The 22415-nt window shown below is 40.3% G+C and overlaps 3 protein-coding genes across 6 annotated transcripts in view; 2 read left to right on the top strand and 1 right to left on the bottom strand.

The window, feature by feature from the left end:
• The first annotated feature begins 1721 nt into the window (after positions 1–1721).
• On the top strand, positions 1722–4290 carry LOC131310990 (uncharacterized). The gene is made up of 4 exons (XM_058338291.1): positions 1722–2050; positions 2350–2792; positions 2912–3515; positions 3697–4290. The coding sequence occupies exons 1-4, from the start codon at positions 1955–1957 to the stop codon at positions 4153–4155; spliced, it is 1602 nt and encodes a 533-aa protein (XP_058194274.1). The 5' UTR covers positions 1722–1954; the 3' UTR covers positions 4156–4290.
• A 6213-nt stretch (positions 4291–10503) lies between these two features.
• On the top strand, positions 10504–15254 carry LOC131311387 (probable LRR receptor-like serine/threonine-protein kinase At1g14390). Of its 2 annotated transcripts, none has more exons than XM_058338829.1 (8): positions 10504–10756; positions 10917–12474; positions 12666–12799; positions 12972–13215; positions 13587–13780; positions 14449–14501; positions 14592–14703; positions 14806–15254. In XM_058338829.1, exons 2-8 carry the CDS (start codon positions 11199–11201, stop codon positions 15040–15042), a joined length of 2250 nt encoding a protein of 749 aa, XP_058194812.1. In that variant the 5' UTR covers positions 10504–10756; positions 10917–11198; the 3' UTR covers positions 15043–15254. The 2 variants fall into 2 exon arrangements, with proteins under 2 accessions (XP_058194812.1, XP_058194811.1); XM_058338828.1 differs by having other exon boundaries at positions 10890–12474.
• A 189-nt stretch (positions 15255–15443) lies between these two features.
• LOC131311395 (ubiquitin-conjugating enzyme E2 2-like) overlaps positions 15444–22415 on the bottom strand; it is a 54098-nt gene continuing 47126 nt past the window's right edge. Inside the window, exons 2-7 of one of the 3 annotated variants that reach the window (XM_058338842.1) lie at positions 20606–20623; positions 19132–19265; positions 18990–19015; positions 17754–17843; positions 16994–17082; positions 15444–15956 (exon numbers count right to left, since the gene is read on the bottom strand). In XM_058338842.1, coding sequence (XP_058194825.1) covers positions 15828–15956; positions 16994–17082; positions 17754–17843; positions 18990–19015; positions 19132–19256 — 459 coding nt within the window. In that variant the 5' untranslated portion in view covers positions 19257–19265; positions 20606–20623 and the 3' untranslated portion in view covers positions 15444–15827. Of the gene's footprint in view, positions 15957–16993; positions 17083–17753; positions 17844–18989; positions 19016–19131; positions 19266–20354; positions 20664–22415 lie in introns of those variants that run through there. The other 2 variants (XM_058338840.1, XM_058338841.1) reach the window with 2 other exon arrangements.

Here is a 22415-nt window from a genome sequence, read left to right as displayed (position 1 = left end):
ATCAAGTTGAGAGCGAGGCCATCCCCCAACCTTATCTTTCTTTCTGTGTATTTGTGAAAGCTAGCAACAACAAGGTTCAACAGAGAATCTTTCTGGAAAATCCAAAAGATGGTGACAACTTTTGCACCCAATTGTCCTAGAAATGGCAATATAGCAGGACCACATTCAAGACTGAGTTAAGCCAGATATTAAGGGGACTATATATGGAACGACCGTGAATTGGTTCTTTAACATCCAATTGCGACAAGTTTCAGCTAGCTAGCTCGAATTCCAGAAGCCAATTCAATGGTGCATAAACTCATGCTTCCTTTCTCGTCGGTTGCATTTGAATCCACGGAAAATTTGAAAAGGATAGCCATTACACTGAAATCGTGGAGAATGTAGAACCATATATATGACCATTCACCCCAGTGTTATTTCTCCCACCATTCATTTGATACACAATTCCATCCAGGTTCATTAGTTGAAACTTTGAGTATTCACGTCATAAGATCTTTTTTTTGTTTGTCAAGCGATATACATCAGTGGAGGTTAGTAGGGTGTTAGTGTTAGCACAGGGAGTCCAGAGGCTATCCATAGTCATGGCTCCCAAAGCCCTGCCCCTTGGGAGATGAGTTGCCAACGTCACTGAAAGTGGTTCTCATGTCATAAGATCTCTTTCATTTGACACTGACCTAACAGATTCGAAAATACAGGTAATATATACCTTCTTCTTTTTTTTGGGTAAATAGGTAATATATACCTTTAACATGTCCTCAGCCTGGAGTGTCTAAGTTTTTTGAAAAGTGTGATGTCCACATGCTGTTTTCGTACCCATACTACTCAGGTCTTTTTTTTTTTTTTTTTTCCCAATTGGTAGACTTTATTGATTAACTCATAGGAGGAACATAAGCAGTGGCACTCCGTTGCACCCAACTCGGGTAATCCCCAAGCCATACTACCTAGGTCAATGTGGTAAATTTTTCTGTGCTTCTTTGTCAATCCTTAGATCGAAGGGATAACAGTATATTGAGGAGTGGTAATAAATCATCTGCCAAGATTGAGACAACTATGGGTTGACTTCAATGCAACAGAAAAGGAAAGGTCTGACCATACCTATCAATCCACTGAATGATTATCACAACAGAAAAATCTGCACTGCTCCCTAACTTGATACCCAGAAATCAAGCTTTCTGAGGGACCCTCTTTTCACCTATATTCCTCACCCATTTGCAAGCTACTGCAACAGCTTCAACAAGCAGCCAAAAAAACTTCCTCAATTTGTGTCGATCCCATTCCTTTCGAAGACACTACAATTCGGAAACCTGTTCTTGAAGTATCACTTATTTGGGTGATAAGTTTTTGATCCTCTTGAGTGAATACTGATTCATATATTTTTCTTGAATTCTATAACTAGGAGTTAAATTGGCCACCGGTTAATTTCGCTAGACTCAGATGGATACATAACGTATCTACTTGAATCAGACTAGGAATACAATGACATCCTCATGTAACGGAGCGTTCCAAATTTTTAACCGAGAGAGTAAGCCTACTAAGATAACAATGCATGCTGTAAGGAATGACCATGAGTACATCATCGGCACATCAATCATGCAATGTGACACCACATGTTACACAAATTGTGCAACGTAAAATATGGAGTGCCACATTGACATGTTATACAAATCGTGGTACGTATTGGTGTTAACCTACTTTCTCCTTAGCTAAACACTTCACTTTGAAACCGTTTCTACGGGACAAAGCGAAGGCCTTTTGCAGCTTTAATACTCGAAACTTTTTGGGTGGAGCAGCAATGCAGTTGACTCACAAACGTCACATCCCACGTTTTGTTAGCGTTACGTGTAGCCCATACTTGCAAGTTGATGAAACAAGCTTACCAATCTATCATACTTTCTTGAATGATTATAAGTAGTCGTCTTCTTTCTCGCCACTTGAGTAAGTGCTTCTTTGTCCAATGGCTTTCAAACAGAAGCAGAACAGTCATGGTCTTGTTGGAATCCTGCTCTTGGCATTGTGCCTATTTATAGTTGTCAACAATACAGTTGCAGAGGTGAGAAATACTTGTTCTTCCCAATCTCCCATTTATCCTTTTAGCATGAATATTGTTTGATTTTTTGCTAGTTATATGTCTATTATTCTTTTTCCTGACTCGATTCATTACGTTTGGTTTTCATGTAGACATGTAGTATATATTATTCTTTTTCCTAGTGACAGCTAGTTATATTCTCCTCTTTTGTCAACCATGCACATGACTTCCCCTTTGTTTGTACTTGTGTAATTACTTGTGTTTTCTATTCTATTTTTCCAGTTCTGCTGTCATGACTATGACATTTGGTTACGTGATTTCAGTGGCTTAATCATGGAGCCGATATCGACAACAGGAGGAACGCCAAAGGAGAAATCCTGATAAACCCAAAGACCGTTCGGAACCTTCAACTGAAATGGAAGTTCTTTGCTGGAAAAGACATTTCAGCCACTCCAGCTGTGGCAAATGGAGTTGTCTACTTCCCTTCATGGAACGGATACTTGTACGCAGTGAATGCCTTAAACGGGGACCTAATATGGAAGCAGAACCTCGGTGAGCTAACTGGACTGAACGGAACAGGAACCATCGTGGATGTGTGTGTATCGAGATCCACACCAACTGTCGCCGGTGACCGTTTGATTATCGGAATCTATGGGCCTGCGTTTGTTATTGCGGTCACTCGTTTGGCTGGAAATCTTATTTGGTCTACTCGGCTAGACCCCCGTCCTCTGGCATTGATTACTCAATCCGGAACCTTTTACAATGGGTAAGTAGTATTTAGTACCCGTTCGGACAAATATCCTAATTTATAACACCAATACTATGTTGACCATATTTTAAATACCGCAACATTGGTTTTTTCATAACCGGGTTTTATCTTTACAGGGCGGTTTTCATTGGAGTCTCTTCACTAGAAGAAATCCTACCAAGTACCCAATGCTGCACATTCAGAGGCAGCCTAGCAAAGCTATCCGTCCAAACTGGCTCAATTCTGTGGCAAACCTACACTCTCCCGGACAACGGCGGGAAACTGAACGGCTACTCGGGAGCAGCCGTATGGGGAAGCAGCCCTTCCATTGACACAGCCCGAAACCTCATCTACGTCGGCACTGGGAACCTCTACAATGCCCCACCTGAGGTTCTTGCGTGTCAAGCAAAACAGAATAACCAGACCACAAAACCGAGCCAACCCGATCAGTGCATTGGGCCGGATGTCAACTTTGATTCTATTATGGCTTTTGATTTGGATTCCGGGAAGATAGTGTGGGCCAGGCAACTAGGGGGGTATGATGTTTTCTACTTCGCGTGTTTAGTTCCCGGTAATCCTGATTGTCCATCGGGGCCTAACTTGGACGCAGATTTTGGGGAGGCTCCACTGTTGGTTACGGCGTTTGTGAAGGGGAGGATAGTGGATGTAGTTGTTGCTGTGCAGAAGAGCGGGTTTGCTTGGGTTTTAGACCGGGATAATGGGGATATAATTTGGTTCAATGTGAGTATCTGGGGAGCTCACCTCTATCATAATGCACTTTAAAGAGCCACATGATTCTTTGAAATTATGTCGAGATTTTGTACCCCCCCAAAAAAAAAAAATGATTTGTACAACATCACCAAATAAGGATATCTTTGTATGCAATATCAATTAATCACCATATCACACTACTACTTTGCAGATGGCAGGACCAGGAAGTAAGGATGGAGGTGGGATATGGGGTTCAGCCACAGAAGGGATAAGGGTGTACACAAACATAGCCAACAGTGACAGAATCAGCTTCACCCTTGCCCCATCTACCCTGAAAACAACATTCGGTGCATGGGTAGCATTAGATGTGAACAAAGGGGATATCCTATGGACCACAGCCAACCCCAGCAATGACGATTGCCAAGGCCCTGTAACCATAGCAAACGGTGTCCTTTTTGCAGGGTCGGTAGCTTCAAACGGCCCTTTCTACGCGATGGATGCCAGTACTGGTGAAATTCTGTGGGTGTACAACACCGGTGCTACCATATATGGAGGGGCGGCTGTTAGCTACGGATGTGTTTATGTTGGCAGTGGGTATTCCATTGGTTTAGCAAAGTTCAAACCAACTTGGACTGCTGGAACTTCACTGTATGCCTTCTGTGTTTTATGAAGTTAGTCTCAATATGCCTTGGGGGGTTGTTGTGCTAGATGTTCACATTCCATCATAAATAAATCTGATCTCCCTTGGCTAAGATTACGAAATTGTTACGTATAAATCATATCCGACGGTAAGTTTGGAACAATAAAAGATCTGGAGACTTGTATGTTCGAAAAACGTTGCTGCATATTCTAGACTGTTGATGAAACCTCCACAAATGCTGAAAAACGTTTCGAGTCACGACTATATCGTTTTCCTAAAGACAGTACTTTCAATCATTACTCTAAAAAATTTACCTTAAACTTCCTCCTGATCTTCTTGACATTACGATCAAACCTCTCCTCGTCAGTAGTTACGTGTTTGGACAGACTACAGGGCAACCTAGGCGAGCGAATCATATTCCTATTAACAGTCTCAAGTAGCCCATCTTCGACAAGGCTCTGCACGAAATCCTTCAGCCATTGGCGATTTATACCACCGCCCTCACTAGAACGGCCAACCCCTCACTCGGTAAGCAACCCATTTGGGTTGCTCCGCTCTCGTCAAGTACTCTTATAGACCGAGTGCGGTGACACAGTTTGGGTGGAGAAACACTTTGCATAATATCCAAGAAACCCTCTTTTATTGTCTTTGAATTGAAGAGGGCTACCTCTTTAGCACCCCCAGTATTAAAACAAACTCTTTATGCCTCAGATCACGTACGTGAATCGCAAAGCTTTGGAAATTACCAAATTGCAGATTACAGATTCGACAGTAATTTACTACCTTTCCCACACCACCCACCCCCCCCCCCCCCCCATCTCGAAATTGATGATGATTGATGAGAGAGAGAGAGAGAGAGCGCGATAGCCAACTTGACCAAGAAAAGACCCAAGGGAAAAAGATTTTGAAAAAAATTTAAAAAAAGTTTCTGAACTTTCAGCCGATTCGGAAAAAAAAAACACCTGAAGTTTAACTAATAACAAAAAAACATATGAACTTATCATTTCGTTACCAATTAGGCCTCCGCCAACCAATTCCGTCAATTTGTTACCGATGGATCTAACGGAAGGCTTTAACCTTTCTTTTCTTTTCTTTTCCTTTTACTTCCAAAAATTAATTTTTCAACTCTTTCTTTTTTTTTTGGGTAGTAAAAAAATATGCAAAATAAATTTCTTTTATTATTATTTATCAAAAATTATTTTAATACAATTTTTTACTATTTACAAAAATAACTTTATGTCCCCCCTTTTTTCTTCTTCAAATTTTACCTTTTCCTCCCCCCTCTCTCTCTCCCTCTTTCTTTTTTAGAAATTTGACCTCACAACACCAATCAATCCCTTAATCAACTGCCAATGCCCTAACCCCAATTTCAGAAATTTGGAACCTTCTTTTTTTTACTTTCCTTTTTTTCTTACTTTTTACTCCTAAAAATTACCTTTAACTATTTTTTTAGTAATAAGTAAATATACAGTAATGTTATTTTTTACTATTTATTAAAAAAGTACTTTAACCTCGTTCTTTACCAATTACAAAAATAACTTTAACCCCCATTTTTACTTTCAAATTATACCCTTCTCTCCCTCCTTCACTCTATTGAAATTGATGCTAGGGCTTTGGCAGTTGGAAGTAAAAAGTAATTTTGAATTTTTGAAATTGGGTTAAGGTTTTGGCGGTTGGTTAAGGGATTGATTGGTGGTGTTAAATTTATTTTTGTAAATAGTAAAAATTGGGGTTAAAGTGATTTTCAATAAATAGTAAAAAAAATCTTATTGGATATTTATTTACTACTAAAAAAAGAAAGAGTTAAAAGTAATTTTTAGAAATAAAAAGTAAAAAAAAAAAAAAAGGAATGTTAATGCCTTCCGTTAGCTCCATCCATTACAAATTGATAGAATTAGACGGCGGAGGCCTAATTGTTAATAGAATAGTAAATTCTGGTGTCCTTTTGTCATTTTTTAAAGTTCAAGTGCTTTTTTTGCAAATCAACTGAAAGTTCAGGAACTTTTTTGAAATTTTCTTAAAATCTTTTTCCCGTGGGTCTTTTCTTGGCCAAGTTGGCTGAAGGCCCGTGGGTTGGGGTGCGGGGGTACGGTATGGACTGTATGGGTATTTTGGAAAAAAAATTGTGTATCCGGATTATGATTAGAATAGAGTGGAATATAAGTAGTGATAATAAGAAAAACGACAGCCGTTTTCGATCTCATGAACGTACCCGATTTTGAGGAACCACGTAATTCTGTGTTGATTTCTTTACTGTTTTTGTATTCGTATATCGTATGTGTGTGGTTCAGTGGTTCTGTTCAACATATCCTATGGACCACAGCCAACCCCAACAGCGACGCTTGCGAAGGCCCCATGACGATCGCAAACGGTGTCCTTTCCGCGGGGTCCGTGGCGTCGAACGGCCCTTTCTACGCGATGGACACCAGCACCGGGAAATCCTGTGGGCTTACAACACCGGTGCTACGGTATACGGAGGGGCGGCTGTGTTAGCTACGGATGTGTTTATGTTGGCAGTGGGTACTATTCCATTGGTTTAGCAAAGTTCCATCCGACTTGGACTGCTGGAACTTCACTGTTTCCCTTCTGTGTTTGTTTTATGAAGTTATTAGTCTCGATATGCCTTGGGGGCAATGTTAGGAAAATAGATGTTTCACTTTCCACTATAAATAAAGCTCATCTCCCTTGCAAAACTCTGTCACAGTCCGTTCCACATTTTCATATACCCAACTGATATGGAGTAAGGAAAAAAAGAAGAAGAAGCTACATTTGAATTCCAGCCGAATCACGATACAATATCTCATCTACTCAGCGTACATGAGCTCAAAGAAATATACGTTAATCGAAATCCAAGCAATCAGGGAGGTCGACAGCACTTCAGAAAGCGGCGACAGGCGCCATTGACATTGAGGAGGGGCTGTGAAGGGGACCAAGGTCCTGTCCTGTTTCCAAAAGCATCCAATCCGGTTCAGTTTGAGCTTTCGTGGGCCCGTTAACATTGATTCAACATGATTCCTGCATGAACACAACAGATTTATACTGTGCAGTTTTAAAAAATGTCGAATGGTGTCTAACATCTAGTCCTTTTTAGGGACGGGAGAAGATCCTTCCCTGATAAAAAATATCAAATGAGTGTGTCGACAAGCTCAATTGATTACGTTTTTTGGGCCATTTGTTAGGCCCAACTTGTTCTAACTATAGGTCAGAAAACAGTGCATTGGGACAGCTAAAACCACACGCACTAGGTGGAGTGGAGTGTTGTTATTCAGCAAAGAGTCCCCATAATTTCTTGTGTCCATTAGAATTGGCATCACAGTTGGCTGGCTTTTGTTTTTGCCTCTCTTGTTCTCAGAACATTTTTAGCTGTGCATGCAGACAAAAAGCTTCTTCTTAGAAGAAGTGGCCAAAAGGATAGAATTACACTACTTGACGAAGTACATTATTGGAAGAGAAAGTACAGAAAGTCCACATCCGCCGCTTAACATTCACCCCCCATCGCTCTCAATTTCACCATCCGATCTGAATTTTTAAAAATTCTTTCAGGAAAGAGTTTTTTTTTTAAAATTCAGACCATTGTTGGCCGAGGCAGACGATTAGATGTTGAGCGGTAGGGGTAGTCTCGCTAAGTGGTGGAGTAGTCTTGCTAGAGAAAATATTAGGTAGAACTAACACGTCATTTAAAATTAGAGTCGGTATTGGCAAGTCTTACCTCTGCGGATGCACCTTGCGATGGACGCACCTAACCCAATAAACATGGAAAAAGAATAGATCATTCATTATCTATTCAAACCCAGACTATTTATTAAAGAATTTGGTTTGTCTGCAGTCTAGTTATGGACTGCAAATATGCGGTCCAGGTGATCGCAACGGTCGGATGGTATTTTTAATGGTCGAGATTTGTTTTCATATTCTTACCGCTAAGAATATACTCTTACGGTAAAAGTTTCAGCAAATCTAAACTATTGATTCTCAAGATGAACAAATCAGATTTAACCGCACACACTTTTCTACAGTTGACTGCAAAGAAGTTGGATCCTTATTATATATAAAAAAATAGAATGAAGCTCCTCCTTAATTCTCTTTCTTATGTAGCATTCTCCGAATAAAGTTTTTTTTTTTTTTTTCCTGCACTTTGTAAAATACCAAAACTTAGATATAATAAAAGGGCAGGGAAAAATCTTTCAGACATTCTCTCTTACTAAAAGTTCCACATTTTAATACTAAATCGTAAATCAAATGATGGGTAAATAACATAACCGGAATTTTAGCATTAAAGATAAATAACATTAAACATTACAGGATTTTTTCCTTGCCTCCGTGCATACTGCATAATACAGGTACGATGCTTCCATGTAAATATTATCTTGTCAAATGTAAAAAGATTATTATTGTTATTGTAATTGTGGGAGTTCCCAATAAAAAAAAAGTTAAAATTATGGGTTTAAAAAAAATTGTCCAATGAATAAGTGGCTTAGGGAAGCAGAAGGGTGGGAGTTGAGTTTTGTTTACCCTCCACTTGTTAAGAGGGTGAATATTACCCTTCTTCCTATTGGTTGAAATAGTGTGGATTCCATCACAAAGTAATATCATACTTACCAAAGAGTGTATTGCATGGTAAGCATGACATCACTTTATGGTGGGATCCACACCATTTTAACCAATAAGAAGGAATGTAAAGTTCATTGTCTTTTAAAAAGGGTGAACAAAATTGCACTTGGGAGGGTGGAAGAAGAAAAAGGAAGTGAGATGAGAGATGTGGTGGCCAATAAATAACTCACTTTGGGAGGGAAAAATTTTCAGTGCCGAGCGAGTACCACGTAGTGCCCGCTTGGTGCATCCGAGCCGTTCATTGTGTTTTTGAATAGCTCGGATTTGGAGAGAGAAAATGGAAAGAGAAAGTGTTAGGGTGAGAAGAGAGTGTGTTTCAATCCAAACCATCCAAAAATATATTGGACGGTTCGAATGTGCCGAGCGGATACCACGTGGGATATACCCATCTAGCACCGAAAAATTTAAATGGGAGGAGGGAAAAAAATGAGTGAGATGAGAGAAGTAAAAAGAATTATGTGGACTTTTGTACAGTTTTTTAGTGTACTAAAAAAATCCATCTATGATTCATATAGATCTTTTTGAACGTCTAAACCCACTCCTGTGGCAGAGCAAGCAAATTCATGAAAACATGGGTTAGTCCATTTCATCCGTTTAGTTAGCCAGGATGCTTCCGAGCAGCTCCTTGCTAAGTGGGTGCAGAATTGTCGATTCGGCCGTTCATCGATCTCGACACGAATGGCTTAGATCAAATTTGAGCGCATCCAAATCGCATACAAATTTAACCTGTCCATTACACGGTTAAGATCTGAATTGTCGATTTGCCAAGATGAGCAGTCAGATCGGCTGTTTTGCACTGATCTGACTGCTCTACAGGGGGAGATGCTGCATTCCTGGGAAACCAGCATTAATCATGTGGACGGTGACTTAGATTTTCGTATAACCATTGTTCCATACTTAGATTTGAGTGAATCTTTAGATTTTCATAAAATCACTGATTCATAATTAGGTTTGTTAAGATCTACCATCTATGATAACTCCATTTCAGCTTAAAGAAAGGCAGCCTAGCTTCACGAACCCCCCCATGTGCCCTCCGGTTGGGATGCTCGCGTGTCCACCGTAATAATCAAATGGTCCCGCAATATCCGTTGTTTTGAATTCAGGGCCACGTTTGACCTCAGCCCCCTATCCTCAAATATCAACGGTGATTAGATCCATCTTGCTCTGGATCGGCTTACACGCACCTTGACTAATTATAGACAACCATAAACCCAACATTCACTAGCGGGCCCTCTTAAAGCTGGAGCAAATATTCCGTATGAACTAGCCCTAAGCAAGTTGATAGTACCTGAGAGTATGACTCCTAAACGAACCGAGCTACTCGAGTCTGAACTAGTGTTTGGTCGTTAAAAGTTTGTTTAAGATTGATTTGTTACATAATCAAACCAAGCTTGAATATTTTTTTGAAGTTCATTAAGATTTCAAGCCCAACTTGAACAAGCTACTACTTGGCTCGTTCGATTGGCTTATTATGTATAAAAAATTCAAGTTATTTGAGATCGGCTCGTGTTTGATTTGATCAAAGCTCGTTTGAAATCAGCTCATCTCGTAAACAAGCTATACTTGAACATATTTTTTATACTCATTAGATTATCAAACCAAGCTTGTTCAGTGCTTGATTCGTTTTACTCGTTTATCACCTCTATCTGAGAGATCTCGAACCTGAAACCCAATGAGAAGCAAATCAGTAAGTCTCGGCCAACTCCTTGGGGGTGTCATTGGCGATTTAATAACCTACCCCACTTCTCGTAGCCCCACGTTGTGAATTGCTTCTTCCAATTTTTGTCCAGGCTGACACTCGTAGTCTGTACAGCTTTCATCTTGCATGAGCCTCTTCACTCTTCAGATCTCTGACCCTCTTCACCAAATTGTGTTCTTTCCATTTTTCCAGGTCATTTTTTCTCTTCCTCAAAAATTTTCCCACCCTTTCCCGGGAAAATCTCTCTTCTGAATGTTGTACTCCGAGCAATTACAGTAGAAAATCAGACCAGGGATTCTATTTTACTATCAGATATTAATCCAGGTTCAGCCCATGCTCTCTTTTTCATGATTATATCGCTAGTTCATTGCTTGAAATTAATTGCATTACACAGTTTACGAGATGCATTGGATGCAGACTAGTTCAATTTTTTTTCTTGTGATAATTTAAGTGTCAGGACCAACCTTTGTGTGTTGCGCGGCAGCAATCCGAAGAATCCATCCGCAACCCAAGGATCGTTGACGGCCATGATAGTAGAGGAGAAGTAACAGAAGAGATATCCAAATACCGTGCCAAACAACATCAGACCAAACGAATTCTCATAACGCCCGCTTCAACTAATCCGGCGACCAATCCCACCATCCGCTAGCAGGTGCCCGATTAAAGCCAAGAGCAAATGCCCCGCGGGACCTAGTTCAACTCTTTGCGGTCCAGCAAAAATAACCGGGACTTCAGAAGAAGCTCCACCTTCATTTTCCTGCTGAAAATGGAGAGCTCCCGGTCATTCTTCCTCTGTTTCTTGATTTCTCTTCTCACTTTCCACTTCTTTCCTCCTCCTTCAATCGCCCAACTCTCTCCCTCCGAAACCGGAACCCTCTTCGAAATCCAGCAACTTCTTGAATACCCAGAAGCATTTCAAGACTGGAACAACTCGACCGACTTCTGTCACCTCCCTCCATCTCCATTCCTGGTGATTGCCTGCTCAGGCAATCGCGTAACCGAATTAACCGTCACCGGAAATAAACCATCCCCTTCCCAAATCGCCACCAAACCCACCTCTCGAAAAAACCCACCATTTCCTAACCAAACCCTCTCTGGTAATTTCTCCATCGTTTCGATCTTCGCCACCCTGACAAATCTCACAAGCTTGAAAATATTGTCTCTGGTTTCATTAGGCTTGTGGGGTCCCCTCCCTCCGGTGATCGACCAGCTGAACTCACTCCAAGTGCTGAACATCAGCTCCAATTTCATTTACGGGGAAATACCCGCGTCGATTTCGAGTATGAAAAATCTCACTAGTCTCTGTTTGTCTGGCAATTTGTTAAACGGGAGCGTTCCGGATCTCGCACCGTTACAGTCGCTTCAGGTGCTCGACTTGGGCGTCAACCAACTTGGGCCTGCATTCCCCTCGCTGGGTCCCGCTCTTGTCAACATCACACTGAGAAACAACTCGATGATATCGGAAATTCCTTCGACGATCGCCAGTTTCGATCTCCTCCAACGGTTTGATGTATCTTTTAACCAACTCGTGGGACCCATTCCCCCCGCTCTCTTCTCTCTGCCGTCGATCCAGTACCTCGTTTTGCGCTATAACCAGCTCAGCGGGGCCCTCCCCGTGAACACCTTAACTTGCAGTGGAAATCTCACCTACGTCGACATTTCCGAAAACTACTTGACCGGGAACTTACCCGCGTGCATCGGATCGGGCTCTGGTAATCGGACCGTTTTGAGTTATTGGAATTGTCTATCGGGTGGGGTTTCATCGAGGTACCAGCACAACGTGTCGTTTTGTGACAAAGCAGTGGCATTGACGGTTCAGCCTTCGGATGGAAGGCAGAACGGTCAAACCAAGAGTAAACTCGGGGTGATACTTGGGGTTATTGTGGGGTTTGTTGGAGCAGGTGGTGTAGTTGGGTTGGTGATCTTGGTAATCATCATCAAAGCCAAAAGGAGTAATAACAAAGGGCGAAGTAGCATCAAGTGTGACAGCTTTGTTGTTGACAAGACACCTTCTGTTCGCGGATCCCCTGTCGTTGATGGGAGTAAGGCCTCTTTCTCCTTTGCTTCTTGCCGTTTTCTACCTCTGTTTCACGGACCCGGGATGCTGCCGAGCAGCTCCTTGCAGAGCAACCGATCCGGCCGTTCATTTCAGCACGGACGGCTCGGGTTGAATCTGAGCACATACAAATCTGAATCGTCCATGATTTTTGATTGTTTGATTGAATTTGAACAGGGCATGTTCCGAGAGGTATAAAGTCGCCAACGCTGGGACTACCACCGTATCATGTTTTCAAACTGGAGGACATGGAGGATGCTACTAACAACTTTGACCCAGCAAATTTGGCAGGGGAAGGATCTCACGGACAGGTACAAATAAGAAATGTTTATGGAAACAGTTTGCTATACAAGTTTTCTATGTTTCTCTGTAAAGCAAAAGCAAAATACGAAAACAATACCAAAGACGTGAAAATTCTTTGTTTACAATCTCACAAAGGATAAATTTTATTCAAACTACAAACGATACATTGATTTCCTGCAGCTCTACAAGGGTTGCCTTAGAGACGGCTCAACGGCCATGGTAAAATGCCTGAAGCTCAAACAGAAGCATTCACAGCAAAATCTGCAGCAGCACATGGAAGTGATATCGAAGCTTAGGCACAACCATTTGGTCAGCGTTGTCGGCCACTGTATTGTCACATACCAAGACCATCCCAATACAGCTATGACTCTATTTCTTGTGCTTGAAAATGTTGCGAATGGGTCACTAAGAGATCACTTGACAGGTACTTAAAGCATACATCAACACTGGCAATTTCTCTGTTCTGTTGATATTTCAGACTCCGCTTTTCATAGCACTTTTCGAAAAACTGGTTTTGGAAAGGGCCCAGCTTCTCCGCAATTGGACTGCAGAGAAGCCTCTGCAGTTTCATTTGAGTCATCTGTCTCGGCAATTAATTGTCCAGATCCTAAGAAATTTTTTGCTGGAAAGAAACTATTCTTCTCAAAAAGAAACTCTCAACAAAATATAACCGTTGAAAACACTTTTGGATAGCTGAGATCATACAGTCGCCTCTGAATTCAATTGAATCTGAAACAATGACCAACTTATTTATTCAACAAGGAATCTAAGGAATTTTTGTGTATGATTTGGCAGATTCGAAGAAGAGGGAATATCTGCAATGGCCACAGAGAATGGGGATTACCATGGGGATTGCCAGGGGAATTCAGTTCCTGCACACTGGAATCGCGCCAGGAGTTTTTGGGAATGATTTGAAGATTGAAAACATATTGTTGGATGACAGTCTCACTGCAAAGATTAGTAGCTATAACATATCGTTGCCTTCCAAGGTAACAAATTAATAATCAAGTTGACTCGACAATCATGTCCGCGTGAACGTATCACAATTTTCTTCAACCCCATGAATGTCCTGTTTTCAAAATCAAACATGGCGTCCACTTCGTTGAAGCCAAATATGATCAGATAAATTATGTAGCTACAGTCCTTCAATCCACCTTATTTGTTGAATTAATGATTTCTTCATCGGGCCCTGCAACAGATTGAAAGGTTCGAATCATAAATTTAGGTCCCGTAAAAGAGTTACGAAGACAAACTGTACTGTTGAATGGAATGTCCAAATCGAGTCAATTCAAAATACTTCATATTATTGCTATGTGTAAGTCTAGGAACATAACTATGTTCGGAGTTGTTCCATGTATGTGGGCCCTTGTGTTGAACGCTTCTAGACGCATTTGTGACTAGCGTTGTGTTTTAAGTTGTATTCCTAGTATTGCTCTATTGCTATTATATGGTGGATTTCTCTGATGAACTGGATGTCCAGTCTTATTTTCTGTGTAACTGTAAGTGCGCAAACAGTACTTGGGTCCAACATGAAATCCACTCTCTCATAAACGTCGAACTACATGTCGGGTTGATCGGAGAGAAGCTATTCTCCAAGATTAACCTTGTTAATAGATGATAATTTTCTGCTAAATCCATTACATTCTGGAAATACCAGGTAGGTTCGGAGAGCCCTCTCAATCGACAAGATGCTTCAAACCGCCTCAGCAGGTATTCTACGTCTGCCTCCATTGTTTTTTCTCTGCTACGTAACGTTAACTAACATTTCACTGAAACTCTTAACTCTCTCTATGTATGCAGCACTGAAAATCCAGAAAAGAATGATATCTATCAACTGGGTGTTATCCTGCTTGAAGTAATTACCGGCAAACCAATCACATCAGAAAGCGAAGCAGACAATCTGAAATATCAGGTATGAATTGTGGTTCACTCTTTTTATTGTCCGCCACCTTCCATTTTCAGTTCTGGTAAAACTTATTTTGAACTTGCTTCGACTTTGTTGTCATTTATACAGCTTGAGAAGGCCTTAGCTGAGTCAACGTCAAAACTACAAGAGTTGATAGATCCCTCACTTCGAGGAACCTTTGCTTACGAATCGATGAAAACTGCAGTTGAAATCAGCACAAAATGTCTTTGCGAAGATCCAAGTGCGCGACCAACCATAGAAGACGTTGTTTGGCATTTGCAGTACTCGATGCAAGTTCAACAAGGATGGAGCACCACCAGTGGCAACCTAAGTACAAAGTTTTAGTAATCTACTCCACCCCTTCAAAATACGGATCTGCGCCCGCCATACGCACACTTGTAAATTAGTAACACTCTCTTTTTAAGCAGCGAAAGTCAGCGTTGTCAAATAAATTAGTACTCATCACTTTGGAGTGCTTAATTGCTCATGTGTTGCATGCTGAACACTACTATCATAGTCTAAGTACATTGAATATCATTTTGTTGTGATTATTGGTATGATTCCATGGACTTGATGAAAAGGGCTCTCCTAGCAATGACCAACGTAGGGCTTTTATAAAGAAGGGGACAAACACAAAATTATTTTGCATTTGAAAGCATTGAAACTGTGTGTGATGCACGCCAGACCTTTGCATTTTCATCAATGTCAACCTTTTCAAGCATGGCCATAAATGCCTGAACACAATGTTTACCACAATGGAAATGAAGTTGAAGATTCAGATTCCCCATGTCAATAACACGAACTTCTCAAAAGAAAGAAATTACATCGCGGAAGGGACCTAGAAACAGCTCACTTCACCTAAGACGACGATTCATAGTACATCACAGATCACCGGTAGCAGCAGATGATATAACAAGGAACTTGTTTACACTACCTTAACGAAAAAGGCAAGATAGGAAGTTTTGATGAACTGAAACAGCAAGGGCTAACATTTTATCCGTAGAACATAAGCAAACATATATTGTAATGCAAATTTCACCAGTCTTCAACACAATTGTCTTTAAGTTTCTGTGTTATTCTAACAGGCCATGGGACTTTCTTGGAAGTTTGACAGCACCCTTCCGGGGGTATCAGTCAGCTGTCCAACTCTGCTCAACACTCTCTCTTACTCTCCTGTTGTACTCGCGCTTGTTCTCACTAAACATCCTTGCAGCCTCTGAATTGGCAGGAGAGTTTGGGTTTGGATCACACAGCAATGACTGCATAGGAAAGGCCATGGTTAAAATACAAAATTCAAAAGAGAGATACCACACAGGAAAAAGAAAAAAAAAACCTTAGTGCAACTATGTATATATCATCAATAGGCAAGCGACAACGTTTATGTTCTGCGTCATATCTACAAACTAATGTCAATACCCTTGATAATACTGCTATAGAGTCTAGACAATTTAGCTTGACAAATAGAGTCTGAAGGCTCCCAAAGTATGTTCACACAAAAATGACAACAAAAAAGAATTCCGACTCCCCAGTTTGAATGAGAACCATCCGCGTGTATTACACTGCTCAATGACTAAAAAGGACATGCAGTTCAGCCAACCCAATGAGTGCAGAAGAAGGCTTTAGTGGGTTGTCAATACTACCCCTTAGCTCCCTAACATACGGTTATCATGGTTGTTAATTACGCCATGTACTCCACTCCCACCAGGCTGTTAACCCAATACATAATGTTAGAGAGCTGAATGTGCAGTTCAACAAAGCATTACCCAGCAGTGTGGGAGGAGATCTCCTTTGATGGCAATCTTCAGTTTTCTGTTGACAGCTCAACTTAGGGCAAAGGTCACGGAGGATGCTATGTAAACAGTTCTAATTAAGAAAGAAGGAAAAACGAAAGGTTACGAGGAGGAAGAAGGCACCCATGAAACAGAGACTTAATTCTCGTAGTATTTCACCACCGTTGATCTCAATACATAGGTGGAGTCTCCCCATTCAAACCAATGGCATCCAAAAAAAATTTAACCAAAGAACCAAAATTGCCTCTTTTCCAATTGTATTTGCTTTAGACAAGGCCAGAGAAAATCCTTTCTCATACAAAACCTAAGGAAATGCTAATATTTTCTCCTTTCCTTTACACTGAGCATTTAGATATAACAAAAAGAAGGCCCATACTAGGGGCCTGAACGGGAAACGAAAAAACAACTGGGAAAACTCTCAGAATGACCATGGGTTCTTACTGCACAACGCTAGTCACAGTCCAAAGTTCACGCATACAAAGACTAAGTGGCACAAAATCCCACACCTGGATAGAGGTAAGTATAGCGGCCACGTCATAGATAGGACTCCACTGATTCTGTAGAATATCCAAACAAATGCTACCATCTGCATAGACTGCCAAAAGTGAAGGAAAGGAAGGAACTTAGAGCAGGAAAAGGCAAAATTAATTAGTGTAAAGAATCTATCAGCGGATAGATGCTTACAGTCCATTTCAGACCACGAAAACAATGATGAAAAACAAATGGTAATATCAGTGACAACAACACTGGAAGCGGTAGTGTGATAAGTCATTTCCAGTAATAAAAAGTGAATTTGTTCTTTTTGTTCTGTCAACTGGTAAGTATGAGTTGACTGTTTGTGCAAACTCTTTAACACCAAAAGCCCTCCTCCTAACCTCCTGTTAGGCACATCATATTCTAAAATGCGAATTATCATTGCCAAGGACTAGTTCACTAGAAATAGAAATGCAAAGAGATATTTTTGAGGACCTCAAAACATATAAATGTTTCCACATGCTATAAGAGCATGTATAAAGGAAATAAAACATGGTAACGTAAACCATACAGCATAGACTCTGAAAATGCACATTCCATCCACCACTGCTGTACACCCCTGGGGGCAACAAAGTTGCCAAAGAGCTAAGAATAAGATTAGGCACTACACATACAGCTAGCCAACTGAATTCACTCACAACACTTGGTGCATTTGCAGAAAATATAACTTTAAAACTACTTCAGGACTGAAAATGTAGATATAGAACGAAAAAGAGCATGCTTCAAACTTACTATTAGGATGAAACATTCGAGAGACAAAGCGCACTGTTGGTGGCTTATTTGGATAATCCTCAGAAAATTGAAGTGTCAATTTAAACGTACCTGGTGAATGCAGACATGCCAATATTACAGAACAGAAACTTACAACAGGAAAAACTTAGAACCAACAGAAAAACAAATATGGACAGTAAGAAAAGTAACTGGCATAACATAGAAGCAACCCGCTTGTTAATAGAAGCAAGTACTTCAAAAAATAATCTAGAAGCATCATCAAACAAAAATAACTGAAATTCCATGTCCTACATTTACGTAAAACTGGTATGGTTAAGAAGCTAGATGAGATTATAAAGGAGAGCATATTTCAACGACCAAACTACACAAAGACTAATAGATGGTTATTGAATATTAAAACCTAAGAAGCATGGACAAATGGGACACAGAGACGGCAAAAGAATGCTCTCGCCAAAGGTTAATGGAGAAAACAAATCCACGAAGCCGACCTCAATTGACTGAAACTTAAGAATCGGATCAGTTTGGTTTGGCTTGGATTGGTTGATGGACACGCCACTTGGCATGTCCCACAAGTATCCTGGTGTGTTCCCGGCATATCAGTGTCCCCGACTTGTCCGACATGGATACAGCGACCACTTAGGCACGTCGATGCTTCATAACGTCTAACTCTACAGCATGTAATTGGTGCCACCGTACTAGAATAAAAAGCAAATTCCTGTTACAAAAGCTGAAGGCCAACTGTATCCTTTCATGCAAAAAAAAAAAATGCCAAAAGATAGTGAGGAGTCAAATTACACGTTCAATACAGAATGCTTTGTCGATGCTGAACAGAGGTCACATGAATGGCCCAGTAGGCCAAATTCATATTCAACCAAGTCAGTCAGCAAAGGAAATCACCCATTCTTACAATATTATGCAAGTGCAACAGACAGTAGAATGGACCTTTTAGCCCAATCTTTTTAAACGAGGGAATAGAATGACAAAAGAAAATGCACAAAGGTACGACACTGGAGCACATCACCATGAGAAAATATTAAGAATACTCTTCAGTTGATTTTCTTCCAAAATATGAACACTGATACTGCCAACCACTGTCACCCAAAACTTATATGACTGCACAGGAAATGACAGGTTTGTACTGACAGGCAAGACCTTCTTTCACTTAAATAAATGGGTGCATTCAAACGCAAACAGATAGATACATCCTTTCATTAACTGGAAGAAAAATGATGTTACCTCCATCCCATGGTGTGTCATCAGGACTGCAATATAAACATGAAATCTATTAGAAAGATATTCTTAAGATGAATATCATGAATCCTACAAGCAAAAGGCTCGTGCAAACAAATATAAACATAATTTAATCTCTGCAACCAACCCAAATATAACAGCATTCCAGAGCATTATATTGTTGTCATGAGGAGCACCACTGATGCCTGCAGGGGGATCCTGTTGCAACCTCTTAAAATCCCTCATCAGTCTCTTCCTTGAAGGAGTCGACATCCTCGCCGCCTACATATGTGTTTACAAGTCAACCAAAACAAGTCTTACTAGCTATAAGCCTATCACAGTCTCAAACATGCACAAACTTGCACCAACAGAGAATTCGTCCACTGCAACTACATCGACTATAATCTATTCGTTATTTAGGGGGGGGAAAGCAAACCGAAGGAAACTAGGGTTTCCCAACCAGAAATGTACTTATATCACTTGTAACCGAAGTAAGTAAAATCAGAACGTAAAGCATAGTAGAATGGCCATCTTGGTACAGACAAGTAATAAGCATCACGGGCCTCACGGCTAACCCACTCCTTCCTCACAGATACCATGCCTACAAGCACCAATATACAAGAGCTTTCACAATCAAGCCAAAAAAAAAAACATGTTTTTTGTCAAACCAACACGAAAAACCTTGTCTGCAAGCATCACACAGCACAAGCATGTTCAACCGAATGCTCAAGTTGACAGTTTAGAGTACTTGACTTACAACCACCTGATTGGCGAATTTCCTTTCTTTCAATTGTGTTCTGTACAAGGTGGAGTTTCCAAATAATGAACACCAGACTTTTATATATGTGTTATACGCGTATACAACCGACCCGTATAAAGACATAAAACCCCCAAGGGGTTGGCCTAGTGGTTAAGGCCGAGGACTTAGGGGTTCGCTCCCTCCTGAGGTCTCAAGTTCGAAACCTCACAGGTACTATCAACTCCTTTGGGGCCACACAATACTGAGCAATTCCTTTGGGGCCAATCCATAAGGAGCAATTTCTCCAGCTCTAATTGGGCTCCCTGCAAGTGGGTGGTGGGATTGGGCCTCCAGGATTAGTTGCAATGCGCGTAAGCTAGCTCGGACACCTTAGTTATCAAAAATTAAAGACATAAAAAGCACAAAGAGATACGGGCAAAATTTCCCCCGGATCTTCAAGTTCTTCACCAGGGAAACCCTAGATCCACCATAGTTTCCATTTTCCAATGTAAAAGAGATGTCAAACCAACACCTCAAGGTTAAATTAGGTATTTTTCCCATCAAGCACAATTCAATTACTTCAAATACATAAGCAGATGTATCAAATCAAATAAAAAACAGACAGAACATACCCAATTCAAAACAAACTGTGAAAAAAATTAAACCCCCAGAAAAACCCACTTTCAAGCAAATGCGGCGAGTATCAGCTTTTCTACACAGATATTGATATACTTAGGTTAGGTATACATGTACATATAGAGAGAGAGAGAGAGAGAGAAAGAGAGAGGCAGGGAGGAGGATGGCTAGATGAGGCGGGCGGTCCCCGGCACTTTCTCTCACTAGGGTGTGCGTGTGGGTAAATGTGTGTACTGCTGCTGCTCACTTGCTTTCTTGATTCTATGGAGTACTTCTATGGCTTCTTCTGCCAAGTTGCCAGTGAGATGGTACTACGCCGTATATGTTCTGTATGTATGTTTGTACAGCGACGAATACGAAAATGATTCGTGTATATATTTTTTTTGAGCGAAGAGATCATCTCAGCTATATTAATTCGAAAAAAAAATTACACCTAAAACAACAAACAAAATATGACAAAAAACAAAAAAATTACAATGATGGATTGATGGTATTCAAGAGAGGGGTGGAGAGTCCATGAGATCCAAAGTGGTAAGCTTGTTTCATTCTAATAAGCCAGATCAAAATCGGAAGATCGGAGCCAGATCAACTGCACAGGACCGTTAAAGAGCTTGGAAAACCATTGCCAAGTGGATTGGAGTCACAAGCTTAAATTTGAGATACATTTAGTAGTGTTTTTGGCTTTCATTGCAGGAGTCCTTAAATTTATGTAAAAATTTATCTGCATGCATTTATTTGAACATCATCAATATTTATTGCAACAAATTACATATTCTAGAGGGGCAGTACAATGAAACTCAATTCCTGAAATTGTCCGGGAAAGTAAACGAATGGTCCAATCTAGTATCACATCACGATCTCTGGACCGTTTTATTGTTCACCATCCATTAAAAAAATAATACTTGCATACTCATTATATATCTTCTTGCACTTCTTTTCTTTATCTTTGTTCGCGTAAAATCACAAAAATTGACTTTTCATATAGTGAAAAGTGAATTACTAATAAGTAATGGTGTTTTGTATTTTTAAGTGCAAGAGGACGCAATAGAAATCCGTAAATTATTTCACCGTCCATTATTTTTTGAACAAATTTTGACACTACCTAGTATTTGCGATATGCGATGATCAAATTACATTGTGTTTCTAGTAGATGATTGATGCATTAAGGTACAAACAGCTCAAAACATAAAATGAGACCGTGATTGGTTTTGGGTAGCGTCACATGAAGAATCAATCATGCAATGTGATCACCACATAAGAAAATGTAGTAAGAAAGGAATTATTTAATGAGAAAAGCTGGAATTTTTCAAAGTGACTCAAAAAAAACGAAAAGAAGAAGCTGAAAAAGTATCCTGATCTTGGACATGTGCTTACCAAATAGGAGTATGATCTCAAAGCAGTACTACTTGATTTTTAGATTTCGATACCCTCGTGTGTCCGGACTAATTTACTCAATTTCGACTAACCTATTGAGTGTAAATTCCATTCATCTTAGGTGGAAAATTCGGATTTTCCACCACCATTGTGGGTTCCACCGTGCGTATATTATAGTAATTTGAACTATTCATCTTGTAGGGCTCGCAAATAGTACATCTTCACAAAAAAATTAGCTTTGTCGGACATGCATAGATATATAAAAAATTGAAGTTTGGTTCAAAAAATCGACAGTAGATAAGTTTAAAGTTAAACTATCCATATCAGTCTATTTTATAAACTAATATTTAATTTTTAATATATCCATCGATATCCGATGAATATGAATTTTTGAGTGAATATACTATTATGCGGGACCCTATAAGATGAACGGTTTATATTACTGAAAAAAATACACGACGGGACCCGCAATGCGTGGTGGTTCCCATCTAAGGTGGTCACAACCCTATTACACAAAAGTTTAGCTGTGATAACTTTATGCATCAGCTCAAGCGCACCTCAATTCCACGCTCCACCAGCGGAGCCCAATTAAAACCAAGTAGATGGACAACTTTTCAACCCGAGACAAGGTGGTCCAGGAGTGCAATTTTGTTCACTCTAAAAGAAAATGAACATTATATTCT

This window comes from Rhododendron vialii, chromosome 12a, assembly GCF_030253575.1.
Source record: "Rhododendron vialii isolate Sample 1 chromosome 12a, ASM3025357v1".
Lineage (NCBI taxonomy): Eukaryota > Viridiplantae > Streptophyta > Magnoliopsida > Ericales > Ericaceae > Rhododendron > Rhododendron vialii.
This window is presented reverse-complemented; position numbering and strand designations above follow the sequence as displayed.